Source organism: Chamaea fasciata, unplaced genomic scaffold (assembly GCF_029207755.1).
Source record: "Chamaea fasciata isolate MVZ Bird 193981 ecotype frontalis unplaced genomic scaffold, bChaFas1.0.hap1 SCAF_2, whole genome shotgun sequence".
NCBI lineage: Eukaryota > Metazoa > Chordata > Aves > Passeriformes > Sylviidae > Chamaea > Chamaea fasciata.
Window position 1 is genome coordinate 29,297,255 of NW_027094087.1, and position 13,514 is coordinate 29,310,768.

The window sequence follows — 13,514 nt, forward strand, 5'->3', positions numbered from 1 at the left end:
GCTTCTAATCCTTCAAACTGCATAATTTTTCCAGTTTTTTGCTCTTAAAATGTCTTTTGATTAAGCCATTAGTATCAACAGTGATCACAACAACCCTACAAATGTTTAAACAAAGCAGGGCATTTGTAAAAAAAGGAGAAATATTATAAAACATTACTATCAAAAGCTTTTTCTTAAAACAACTGTATTAACAATCTTTGAATAATTAACCAAAACCATATGCAGCATCGTCAGATAACAGTGAGTATTTGGGCCCAGTCCGGAATAAAACAGTACCAAACCAACCAGATCTGTGTCACATGTTTTGTGGGGGACATAAGCTGCTCCCTCAGAGGTGCTGCTGCTCTAAAGCCTCAAGGGAGTGAGGCCCTGAGGTTCCCTCAGCTCCTCTGCCCCCAGGGAGGTGACTCCCTCAGTGCCCCACTCATTGGTCTAGCCATGGGGGTGGCTCTGCTCCCAGGAGTGACACCACCCTCCTCCCCAGCTGCTGCCCAGAGGGACTTTGTAGTGCAAGTGACTACACTGGTTTATTATGGCCTCTGGGCACTTTGTAGGAAAGATCCCAGACACCTTCAGAAGCAGCTGAAATCTGTGAGATCAAGTGTGAGGTGCTCAGCCAGTGAAACTCCCTACAGCTACACAGACACCCACTGCCACCCACACCAGCACCCACACCAGCACCCATACCGTGTTTTCTGCTAGGTCTTCAGGTTCAACAATCCTAAAAGAGAAGTTGATACTTTCCAGGTCTGCTGCCTTGGTTTTATATCCTAACTGCAGCTAAGGGCATGAATATTTAACACTAATATATGGTAACAGGCCAGGCATGAGTGAGAAGGAGAGCATAACAATCCCCTTGACTGGTGGCGCTGGAGCTGCCCAGTGGTGTCCCAAGCTCTGTACAACTCATGTAACTGGTGTTCAATTAGCTGGGGCTTGAGGGCAGATGTGAGGGACAGTGATCTCAGCTCTTGTGGCACTGCAGCTCTGAAATGTAGAATGATTCAGAAGGGAGACATGAGCCAAAGCAAATTGTAGAGGTTGCTGCAGCATAACTGACATATTCAGGATGTTCTTGGGTTTCTATTAAGTCAGATGTGCTCAAAAGCCCTTTCTTGCTTTAAGCTTTTCAAATAAATTTAACATGAAAATCTGCCGTTCTTGTGTAGAGATATGCCAATCCCTGCAGTTTATAAAGTAAAGGAGTGTTTCATGCAAAAAGAAAACATAAATCTCAGTGCCAGGCTAAAGAGACTCTAACCAGGTCCCTAGCTCCCTCCAGTCTGAACCTCATGGGAAAGTGTCTTTACAGACAGGGAAGTCAGGACTAGTGACCTGCCATGGGGCACAGAGCAGCAACACAAGTCCTGGTAGAAGTGGTGTTCTATGTCCTTTTAAACTGATCTAAATTCTACTCTCTGTTTATTTCTCCCACCTGTCTGTGTCTTTTGATGATACTTGAACACTCACAACAAGCAGGTGCCCCTCTCTGTCCTCCTGGCAGGTACTTGGGATGCTTGGGATGAGCACAGGCTTGGGATGAAAGCAGCAACAAGCATCTGTGAAGTAAAGAGGTACAGAGGGGTGAAAGGACCATCCATTTGAAATCATTTTACACTTCTGTGGATCAGCACCTTCACCTCTGCGCTTCTGACAGGAGGCATGCACGTGTCCTGGTGCCAAAGCAGGGTTGGTTCTAGCAAGAAATATTTTAATTAACTCTGGGACTTCCATCTCTCTATTGAGAAATGGACATTAGTGAAAGACTCAAAATGAATTTTGAAATTAAACTAATGAAATTTTCCTAAATACAGGTAGAGCAAAACCTGCAGCTGAGAGGAGACTGAAACAACCCAAATCTGCAGGCCCACAGCTGAATTCTACAGCTCACTCACTTACCTTTAGTTATTTAATGAACAGCTCTGCAGGTGCCTGTCCCCCTTGGGTAGGCCATATGTCAGGAAACATCAGCTAACTCTGTCTTAAGGGAAACTCTTCATCTCCTTTATTCCCACCAACCTGCAGCAGCCTGGCAAAGGCTACAGCCAAGGCTACAAAAATAAAAGGATGTGCTTCTGAAAGGCCATGGGCAAACAAATCTGTTAGTTGTGGACCCTACCTACACTAGGTCTTTTCCTAGCTCCAAAGTGAAAATGTCTCTGCTGGCTGTCCCCCTGGAGATCAGCCAGCTGAGATTTCTGAGCCTGCTCTGCAAAGTGAGATCTGGTGTTGGATGTGATTTGCCCAGTGTTTCTGGGTTTGCTCTGGCATGGGCTTGTTGAAGATGGGTCAAACGCATTTTCAGCTGGCTCCCTCGAAGGCCTGTATGAAGGAAATTCCTTCTCAGTTTAAAAAAAAAAAAAAAAAATAGAAGAAGAAGAAAATTATGTTCTAACCCCAGCCCAAACTCTTAGTTATCTACCCTGCTCTCCCATCTCTAACATCTGTACCAAGAGTATGGGAAGTGCTGCCAGGTGAGTAAGGGGGTGTCTGTGGGTCTTGGGGGGTGTCAATGTGACACAAGCCACAAAGTAAAGGTCTCTGCACCCTCCCGGTAAGCCCAGGGCAGGGTGTGGGTTTGGCCGGCACGGTGTGGAGTAGCTGAGCACCAGCTCCTGTGCACTCCCCCGTGGTGGAGCCTGGCCGGGATGCGTTCTCCGTACGCAGTGACAGCTGTCTTGCTCAGGACATCAGCGCTCACGGGATTTGGAGCCGGGACAAGCCCAGCAGAGCCCAAAGAAACAAGCAGGAGGAGTTGTCCTGGGGCTCTGGGTCAGACCCCGCTCAGGTGTGACTGAGGAACCTGCAGAATGGGAGGAATTCAGAGGGGACATATTTCAGCCCTGATGCCATGTGCTACTTTCCCTCCCCCCTGCTCTGTCCCCTCCCCACCGATCAGCCCCTTTAACATGACAAAGAGCCCGGAGGAGCCGGCCAAGGTGAATATTGCTGTCCCGGGCAGGGAATGGCCGGCTATAAAGGCCCGTCTGCGCTTCGGGCCGACTTCAGCTCTGTGCTGAGCCTGTCCCCCGAGGGAAGGTGACATCTGGTGTGAGGCGGGGGCTCCGTCCCTGCCGGCGCTCCCCATGTGCGCGCACCTGGCGCTGCCCCCGTACCCGGCGTACCCCGGCGGGGCTGCCGTGGGATACCTGGAGCTCTACTGGAACGCGGCCGGGGAGGCAGGACAGGCCCCCGCAGCGGCGGGACCCGCGGGAATCGCCGCGGCCAGGCAGTCCCCGGAGGCAGGAGGGAGGAGGCACACAGCAGGTAAGGCCTTGCAGCCAAATCCTGGAGCTGAGCCCCAGGATACCTCCGCTCCCATGTCGGGCTCAAATGACTTTGGGCGGATTTTTCTCTTTCCCTGTCTTGGTTTCCTAGTGGGTGACCTAGGCAAACTGTAGGCAAGGAGGAGGGGTGACCTTGGCCAGTCACACCACTTTTCCATGCCATTTTCCTTGGATGACTGCCAACCGGTTTCCTAAACCTTAAAGGCACTGTCAGGTCTGGGCTCCAGGCTGAAGGGCAGTGTGTCAGCTTGGTCTTCCGGTTCTTGGTGCAGGAATGTCCGGGCCTCCTGTCAGTTAAATGCTATCACATGTGCTATGGAGAGAAACAGATCCTGGAGATACTTCTTGTAGCATTCCTCATCCCCTTACCAACTCCTTACGCCTTTTATGTGTTTGTTAATCATGAACCAAGGCCTGCTTTGAATCACGGGGTGCTGGGAGATTTGCTCCTTTAAATCTAGCATTGTTACTCACTGCGTCTTTCATTTTGTCATTTTCCTCGATTTCCCCTCTTCTTTCTGTGCTTTTGTTGCTTTGCCTTCCCCTTTTTAACCAAAAAAGTGATTTTCCATTCCTGCCATTCCTCTCCCACTCCACTGAGTGGCAATAGAAGAGCTGATGATAGGAGCTTTTCGCCCAGCCCCAACATTATGGTCAGCAGGGCAGCACTCTAGCAAGGTCAGTGGGTGGGAGGAGAGCCAGGTTTTGGGGTGCCACTTTCAAGCTGTCATTTGCTATGGAAAGCTACAGGCTCAGGCAGAGTGCCTGTGGCTACTCGGCTTGTGGCTGCCTGCCATGTAGTTTGGAGAAGGGCTTGGGCTCTCTGCATGCTGCCTGCCCGACAAAGGCAGCGGGCAGACGGGCTCCTTTGTGCCCCTGTTGGGTTCGGTATACGGACTTTAACCCATCTTCAAACACTCCCTACCGCTCTGAGAGAGCCCGGTTATGGAAGTGAAGGCCCACGCATGTCAGGGGCTTGCGGGAGAGGGTGTGTCACAGGCTTTCATGGTCATGTCTGTTGCCCTGTCGTTTGTGTTTCTTGCTTCCTCTCTCTTTTACTCTCTTCTCATGGGAGAGGGAGCACTTTTGTCCTGAGCTCAAGCTGCACATGATACATTTCATGGGGCTTTGGGATGACAGGTCAAGCAGCAGCCTGGGGGAGCTTTAGTTCTACAGGGTCTTGCTGTGGTTCCTGTCTAATAGGAGACTTTCGTGTTTTCCAGGCCCACCTTCCCAGCATACTCATTTCCTCCCTATAAGGTTTTTACTGCACAGCCTGCAGAAGCCAAGCTTCCTGCGATACCACACGAAGTTTTCGCTTCCCATGCAGCCAGGTCACTGCAATCTCGCCCCATGCACAGAACACTGCAGGCCCTTGCACCTCTTGTGCCGACAGCCTCTTCCTGCTTGTAGACAGAATCCCGTTGCAATCCTCATGGCCCTGCTCCCCGGTGCTGGGAACCTGCCCCACTATACCCCTGGCTGTTCACCCAGCCCTTGCTCTGGGTGCTGTCATCTCCTAGGGGTAGCAAATGGCCCAGAGCAGGCAAGCCTTGAGTGGCAGGCCCCACAGAGACAGGCATGCTTCTGTAAGGAGAGTAACAAGGGGAACACTACCACAGAAGTGACCGCCTTTCTGTGGTCCAACAGCACTCCAAGGCTTTTGTGTGATTGCTTAGTGGACCCTCAGCTTAGGGCTGAAGAAGGAAAGGTTTTCTAGGATGGGTGGGAAGCCCATTCCTCCAAGTGACATCAGTGCTTTGCTCTGGACACATGTTCTGGAGGTTGAGGAGGTTGTGTCTCAGTGTCACAGCTCTCAGGGTGACTGGTAAGGAGGTTGGGAGACATTGGTTGGGCTCAGTAGTCAGAAGGTGTGTGCTGAAATGGCACTGCCTCATTCACTGCACTTCCAGTAGGAGGAGAGGGGAGGGACCATGCAGATCAGTTTGCAGAGGAGTAGGTGGAGGAGGGAGGGGTGGGCAGAGTCATCATTGTAGTTAGGGGAAAGAGGAGTGTCTGGTATCACGGCCCTTCAGTCCGGTTGGCCTGAGAAGGTCTCAGCCTCTCTCAGACCCCAGCAATCTGGCATGTGACACATTTTCTTATTCCTGCAACCTGAATGACTTCGCATCTTGGCAGGTTTTGTCTTCACTAGGAGCCCAGATTGTTCAGGAAGCTTTTCCTTTAGGTCTTTATCTCATCTTTGTCATCAACAGAGACCCCTTAAGACATATACCAGGACAAAGGAGAAGGGGCTTGAATGCCTTCCTCTGCACTCTTGAATTTTGTCCCCTAATCCCTGGTACAGGATTGCTGCCTCCTTTCACCTATTTCACACATACACCTTTCCTTTTACTCTCCTCTTCCATGTGAAATTTCTCTCCCTTCATTCTTCTCTCACCAAAAGCCTCTCTGAGACAAATAGGTCCTTCCACCTACAATGTCTCCAGCAGTGGCACAGTCTGTGGTGGAAGATAAAGGCAAACAGAACTGAGCCAATATCCAATGCCTGATGCTCTCCACCTGCTGCCCTCACTGAGCAATGGCTGCTCTGCCCCACCGTACACCCTGCTCAGAGAGTTGTTTTGTTTCTGTTGAGTGCCTTGGTATTGCTGGGCAGACAGTTTTGGGGAGCACAGCCAGCAACCCAGAGCTATGCTTGCTATCCTGACAAGGCCTTTTTACATCACAACCAAACTGAAATATTACTGAGGCTTTCTGGAGGAGGAGAGCTCACTGTGAACCAATGTGCACCATGCTCTTCCACCACTCTCTGCCCTGACTTTTCTGCCTGGCAAAAGGGAGCCATGAGCCTCCCAGAGGGGACTGAGCTGGGAAGCTGTTCACTCTCAGTGCACTTCTCTGTGCTCACAGATCTGTGAAGAAAGCGTGGTCACACAAGCCTTTGCTTCAAGAAAGCTCCTGTCTGGTAGGCAAGGAGCTCTGCAGCAGGCAGGGAGCTTGCTCATACCCTTACAGCTAAATGTTTTGTCTCTTACACCTTTTCTCATTGTCTTTTTATTTATAGAGGTATCCCCAGCTTCATCCAGTTCTGGGAATTTCAGCCAATTCACACCAGATTCAGCCACCAGTCCACACTCATCATCCTTGTCCCCACAGCCTACAGCTAAGTCTCAGAAGGGCAGAGAATATGGCATGGAGGGGGTGAGGAAGACCAAGAGTCGTACAGCTTTCTCCAAGGAGCAGCTGCAAACCCTGCACCAGCGCTTCCAGAGCCAGAAGTACCTCAGCCCCCAGCAGATCCGGGAGCTGGCTGTTGCCCTGGGGCTCACCTACAAGCAGGTGAACACAGAGACTTTGACCCACAGTGTGTCGATCTCACACTGCTTGAGTGGCCATGTAAAGAAGTGCCAAGATGGAAGGATGAGTCCCCAGTAGGGACTGAGGCAAAGGTGCCAGCTAACAGTTGCTTCTCTGCTTATTCATGCCCAGAGATCAGAAGCACTTTTGCAGATAGAGGGGTCAGTGGCACCTCATTTGGGCCTCCCAAGTCGGGAGTCAGTTAAGCGTTATGTTGCCAACACCTGTAGCAGAATTGCAAACCCAGTGATGAATATGTTGTTTGCCACAAACAGTCTCTACCCTGGGCTTCGCAGCACTTCACAGAATTTTTCATGCGCCGTGAACTTCACAGAAAGCCTGGCATGCATCTGTTCTCTGAACCATGGGGCTGTGACATGCTGAAAGCTCTTGCTAGTATCTCTCAGGGCTTATCTTGTACAATATCTAATAACGCTCCACTCTCAGCACGGCCTGGCTGCTTGACACGTGCTCCCTCCTCCCCGTGGGTGCTGCTAGGTTCACACATCCCTGCCCTTTAGGGTCTCCGCTGATCTCCAGGTAGGTTTCGTGCAGTGAAATGATGCTGCCTCCAGTGATACCTTCCTAAAGCAGGGGGTGCTGGGCAATGGGGCACAAGGGCTCGCAGTTACAAATCCAAAATCTGCCCGAAATTTGGATCTCAGATCTGGGCATCATGGCCTGGGACTAAAATAGTTATACTTGCATTGTAAGTGAACACATACAGCACACTAAACTGGTTCTGTAGGGAACAAGACAGGTGGGACAGTCTGCTCTTTCCTTCAATCCACATCCCTGCAAAGGCTGCTTTCACAGTGCAGACACAGCCTGGGGGGAAATGGCCCTGGAATTCGCCCCAGCAAGGAGCTCTGAATTTGGGAACTGCTGGGTACAAGGAGCAAGTCTGTCCCTTCTCTGTTCACAAATATGCAGAAACCATATCCTAGGAGTTTTCCTGTAGTGCTGGGGCCTTGCAGAGGTGTCGGTGGATCTGATCTACACCAGTCATTCACCTCCACGACTGGAATAAGTCGATTTGTCACAACCATCACTGTCTCTTGACATCGAGCCACCCCTCCCCCATCACACAGTTGCACTAGCCACCTGCTGAGGCTGCTAGACAGACCTCTCCCCTTGGCAACACCCCCCAGGAGTTGTTAAAGGCTTTTATCTGCTGCTGCCCATGTATCTCTGCCATCTGGTCACTCTCCCTCTGGTTCTTCCTGCTTGGGAATTTGGTAACATTTTGCTGACATTTTCTCTGCTTTCCCTTCCCCACCCAGGTGAAGACTTGGTTCCAGAACCGGAGGATGAAGCTGAAAAGGTGCCAGAAGCACAGCCTGTGGAACGAAAGGGCTCAGTGCCTCACACAAGTAAGAGCACAGCACACGGCTCATCATGGCTCTCCTGCCTGGGCAGATCAGTCCCGTATTTCCTCCAAGGGGCAACTTAAGCGAATTAATGTGAGTGCACCCGGCCTCCTGGTTTGCTCAGCACAGAGGCACAGACTTGGCACCACTCTGTGGGCAGGTGGTAGCCCAGCAGTGGGCTGGCTATGCCACAGAAATGTTTCCAGGGAAAAGCTGTTTTCCTCCTATGAATATATTTATGATTGTGTATCCCTGAGTTATGGGAATTGACATAGTCCTTCTTGCCCTCCAAGCCATTGCTGCTGGTCAGTAGACAATATGAAATGTGAAGGGACAGGGCCTCATTATGTGTCAGGCCTGTGGACACCAGTGGAGAAGCTATGTGTTCTGACTCTCTGCCTTTCCCTTTCAGACTGGTACTTACCTGGACGTGCACCCCAAATTCCACCAAGGCTACCCTATCACCGCAGCTGGCAACCTCCAAGCCGTGCCTGCCCCCTGTCAGCACTACGGGGCAGGGCAGAACGCTTACACAATCATGACCAGCGAGGATGGAGGAGTCTTTGGCAAAGGAGGGGGGACCTGCAGTGTCCAGCAGACAGTGGGCTTCATTGCCCAGCACAAAGTAGACTTTTACCACAGCTATCCTGGCAGTGTGGAATATCCAGGCTCAAAGACAGGTGATGGCTGTAATTTTCACCACTCAGCCACCATGGGGGCTCCTTTCCCAACCACTGCCAGCCATCATCTTTATCATTCCTAAGCACTGTGGATGTAAGGTACTTGGGCAGCCAGGAATTAAGTCTTATTCTCATCTCTCCCTTTGTTATTCGTGTGCTGTCCACCTCAGGGACACCCTGTAGCTAGAACCTGTTTTGGCATCCAAATGTGTGCCTGCAGACAGGAAGCTGTGCAGAGACCTGTTTGCCCATTCCACATTCCACACACACATTCCTTCCTTGTTTGGCACAGATGACCAAGCTCCCTTATATCAAAGCCCACGATCTGGCTACCCAGCTTATGCCCTGGATCTCCTTAATTATGGATGTTGTAACTTGTCTAAGGGGAAGCACAGATTCCTTTGGGGTTCTCATTTCTACGTATCACTTGTACAGTTGTGTGCACATAACACGGGGCTGTATGGAGAGGTGCTGGCCATGTACCTTTAACTGAAGTTGGAGAAGTTATTGCCACGTGCCAGTTATCCATCTGAAGTGTAAACCATCAGTTGTGTATATCAGCCATGAGGTGAAGTGATGAAGTGTCTAATGAAGGGAGATGTGACAAGTAGCTTGCAGAAAGGCTGGTAAGATGATCCTATTAGTCCTTCTTTCTAACCTGTATCTTTCTGTGCCTCCCCTTGAGAAAACCTAACAGTGCATTCAATTTGACAAATAAAAAAGAGTATTTTTAAGATGCATTATGTATTTTTATGTACCTCTTTTCCCACTGCAATAGAGCATTGCAATATAAAAACCAGATGGAACATAAATAGCCATAGCAACCGTATGCCATTGTTATTTGATGCTGAAACTATAAACAGATTTTTCTGTGTTATTAGTGGATCAGCTTCATGGCTCTTGGCAATGCCAGATATCTTGAGTCAAAGAAACAGGTAAGTAACTATGACCCACCTTAAGAATTTTCCCTATCCAGCAATGTTGAATACAGGGACTGTCATGGAAGTACTATCATTTCTGTCATTTCTAAACTTGACTATGTAAGTGTCTAAAATCTAAAGCCAGATGTATGTAGCAAAGTGTATGTAATAACAGGTTTCCAGTTCCCTGAGTCAGAGGTTTTCTATCACTCTTTTTCTATCACTCCTTGATGATGACAACAAGTTCCTCCTAATGCAATGAAGTAGCTGCCATGGTTAAAAAAGAGCATAAAATGAAGGAAGTGATTTCTCTGATTGGAGTAATAAGAGGCATGGTCTTCTATTGGCAAAGCTGATTTATGTCCCTGTACCTTATAGCTGTTTGTTCCCTCTCCCACTCCTTCATGCAGACACTCTTTGACTCTACTGTAAGCTATATGGTGTACTGACTTTGACTGTTTTCGTTAATTTTCTTCACAGTATCTAGGATGGGACTGTGTTTTGGATTAGTGCTGAGAATGGAGTTGATAATACAGAGATATTTTCATTGCTGCTGTGCAGGGCTTGCACAGTGTCAAGGCCTTTTCTGCTTCATGTTATCCTCCCTGACAGTGGGAAGGCTGGGGTTGCATATGGAGTTAGGAGGAGACACAGCCTGACCCCAACTGACCAAATGGATATTCCATACCATATGGCATTGGAGTCAGTGTAGAAAGCTGGGGGGAGGAAGAGGGGTACATCCAGAGTGATAGTGTTTCTTTCTAAGGAATCATTACACAGGATGGGGCTCTGTTGTCCAGGAGGTGGCCTGCCTAAGGGAGGGGGTGAATTAATTCCTCATTTTGCTTTGTTTGTTTGTGCGGTTTTTGCTTTACCTATTAAATTCTTTTAATCTCAGTCCACGAGTTTTCTCACTTTTAGTCTTCTGATTCTCTCCCCCATCCCAGTGGTGGGGAGTGATCAAGTTGAGTGGCTGCATGGTGCTTATTTGCTGCCTGGCATTGAACAACAACACGTGACCAGCATGATCTGGGGAAAGACAAGGCCTTTTGGATGGTGAGTCATATAATCTTGGCACAGCCCCCACCCCTTCCCGTACAACCAGCAAGTGGCTGAGGATGGGCAAGACTGTTCTTGAAGCCATCAGAGGGGTGGGGAGCAATTAAGTCGACTGAAAAGGTGCTGGCTAACATCGGAGAGTGGGCCACAATAGCGGCAATTATCAGGGCTCTCACACCAGAATGAAGATGTTTTTCAGTTCCTGTCAACTAACAGTTCCGGTTACTTACCTGACTATAACCTAAAACCTTTCCATGCCAACCCATCAAAGGCTGCTGTAGGTGAAAAAAAGTTGAGCATGCGGCTGGTCCTCACTAAAATTTCTCTGGAAAAGGAGCCACGTGTTGCCCTGCTCCTTCAGAGATGCTTTAGGACAGGCAGGATTTTGCTGCGGAGGCTTTGGGACTGGCTTGCAGAAAGCTGCTGCCTGTAAGAGCATCAGCTGTGGTCTCCCTGCTCTTGACCTTCAGCAAAGTAGGGCTAACAAACCCTGCCAAATCTTGCGGTCTCCTCAGACACAATTTTTCAGAGGTCATCATCCAAAGATACACCTTATTGCCACAGGTGGTTATGGAGTCCAAAAGCCTCCTGCAATTCCAACAGGCAAATAAGCAGCTTCCAGAAAGGGAGATAATTGATGTATCAGGAGCTGCATTCCCAGTGTCCTGGGTAAAAACTGCAGGAGTGCAGCTTCTGTTAGAGGGAGTGCCTCAGCCCCAGCTAGCCAGAGAGACACTGGGGACTTGGTTTCTTTTCTGGTCTTTCTCTAGTAACTAAGCAGTGACTTAGCTGAATCTTGGGGCTCACCCAAAGCAGAAGTCCCAGTGGTGTAATTTGTAAAAGATTTAATGGTTTGGACACTCTCCAGCTGCTAGACAGCAGATGGACTTTCGTCAAGTATGAGAAATTAATTCTAGCCTGGTTATGAAAGAGATTCCCAGCTATGACCTGAGGGTACTCCTCAAAATTTTGAACAGGATGAAGATTACATGGCCCTCACAGGTAGGAAAAGACTTGGGATTGTGGCTTCTTGGGTTTTTTTTTGTTTAGGTTTTTTGTTGTTGAGGGTTGTTTTTTTTTAAGTTAGTTTTGGAATTTTTTTTTCCTTTTATTTAATGTCCAATTGAAATTATTTAGTCATTCATGCCTCATGACTATTCAGTATCAGCCAATATGCTGCTGCCCTCTGATGACGGGCCAGGCAAGAGACGTGTGGCAATGCGTGACTGAAAATTTCTGAAACCCTGTTAGCTCAGCCTCCCAGTCATGTGCTGCAGTTAGATAACTAAGTATGTTTACATATGGCTGTAGGGAAGAGCCTATTAAAGCAAGGATCATTACTTTTATCTGCACTGGAGAGAAAACTGGGGCTGAGCTCTTGCTCACTCAGAAGAAACATGTAGTTTGTAAAACCCCTGCAGGCCACACTGACATGGAGAGCAAGGAATGAGGTTTCTTGCACTGCTCTACCTGCTTGGTATTTTCTCTGTGGGACAGCTGGAACCCAGTGAACTACAGAGTAAAATCCTGATCCAGATAATATGTACCAGACCAAATTTCTTCTGTTTAGGTGGGATTCTCTGCATCACTGGAACTACACCTGCAACATCTTTTGTCACTGCAGATATAGTAAGTGTGGAGTGTATTCCCACAAGCTGTAACGCATGTGAAGCGGTCTAAATCATCTTACAGCTTGATCCTAAAAATATTTGCTGACAAGGCATATCATGTTTACAATGTGCATTAGTCACTGTTACACAGCACAGTTATGAGAAGCAGCAGTCCTAATTGAGGTGTAATGCATCCTAGCAGAAAGAGCTTTTGTTGGCATGCACTTAGTTCCTCTAAGGAACTGATACTGCACTTCTGCAAGTGAGGCTGGAGGCACCTGCATCTCCACCAGTTTTGGTAGCAGTGCCCAATTACCTGTGCTTTGTTAGTTGTTTCACAGGGTGATGTGATTCAGGCATGTGAAGGTAATAGAAGAGATTACCAGCTCTCTGGAAAGGCAGAGTCCTGCTTTTTAATTTCACAGCCTCTAGAAACACTTCCTGAGCAACTAGGAGTCCTTTCCAGCCCACCTTCCAAAACTTGAACAACAGCTGCTCCACATGTTCCCTCCAGCTACATGTGCTTGCCAAACCTGCACACAACCCAGGCTGAGCAACCAGGGGAATAACACAGCCATGAGGGAACACTCAATTTTCACAGAACAGTCCCCAGTACATGGATTAACACAAACCACAACATGCAGAGCAATCATTCTCAGCCCCAGGGCTGTTTCTGCAGAGGTACAAGCAGAAGTTATCTGCCAGCAGAGTTCTGGCTGTCTCCTTACCCTTGCAGCAGACACATGGAAATAAAACATACCAAGCAGCACAGGTAAACTGCAGCAGGCATCCTCTGCAATTGTTCTGCAAAGATCTGTATACCTTACTTCTTTAAAGACTGCATCTTAAAAGAAAGATATAACCCAAAAATATAAGCTGGTAATTTTAAAGCTGAAAGACAAGGCATGGTATCTATGATTTTATAGGTGATTTATATAATTCAGTTTTATTTTTTCAAGGCAATTGTTGAAACACTATTGCTAGAGAATTACCCAGAATTCATGCACACTGCTATTGGGACATGAATCTCCCATCTGGATGAGAAAGGATCTCTTGTTCTGTAATACAGAAAACCTCATGAACCTGGCATTTCCCCTTCTTCCGGGCCAGACTCACCTTTTTCTGCTGTTTGAAGGTTGGCAGCCCACACGTGTAAGTGATTCATTATTCTTTTGTCCTGCTCTACACAGGCTCAAGCCTCAGCTCCTCTCTCCTTCTTGTACCTTCCCTCAGAAGCAGGGGATTGCAGCGTTGCAAAAGGAAAGAG

At 48.5% G+C, this 13,514-nt stretch overlaps 1 protein-coding gene across 1 annotated transcript; it reads left to right on the forward strand.

Annotated features, from left to right (window-relative positions):
- Positions 1–3,086: 3,086 nt before the first annotated feature.
- On the forward strand, positions 3,087–9,319 carry LOC136285870 (homeobox protein NANOG-like). The gene is made up of 4 exons (XM_066177378.1): positions 3,087–3,267; positions 6,316–6,590; positions 7,892–7,986; positions 8,384–9,319. The coding sequence occupies exons 1-4, from the start codon at positions 3,087–3,089 to the stop codon at positions 8,739–8,741; spliced, it is 909 nt and encodes a 302-aa protein (XP_066033475.1). The 3' UTR covers positions 8,742–9,319.
- Positions 9,320–13,514: the final 4,195 nt, after the last annotated feature.

Bases quoted from the DNA above. Each gene is read 5' to 3' on its own strand.
- LOC136285870 (XM_066177378.1), top strand. From the start codon at position 3,087: ATGTGCGCGCACCTGGCGCTGCCCCCGTACCCGGCGTACCCCGGCGGG. The intron at 3,268-6,315 runs GTAAGGCCTTGC...TTTTATTTATAG, and splicing joins AGGGAGGAGGCACACAGCAG to AGGTATCCCCAGCTTCATCC. The intron at 7,987-8,383 runs AGCACAGCACAC...CTCTGCCTTTCC, and splicing joins CAGTGCCTCACACAAGTAAG to CTTTCAGACTGGTACTTACC.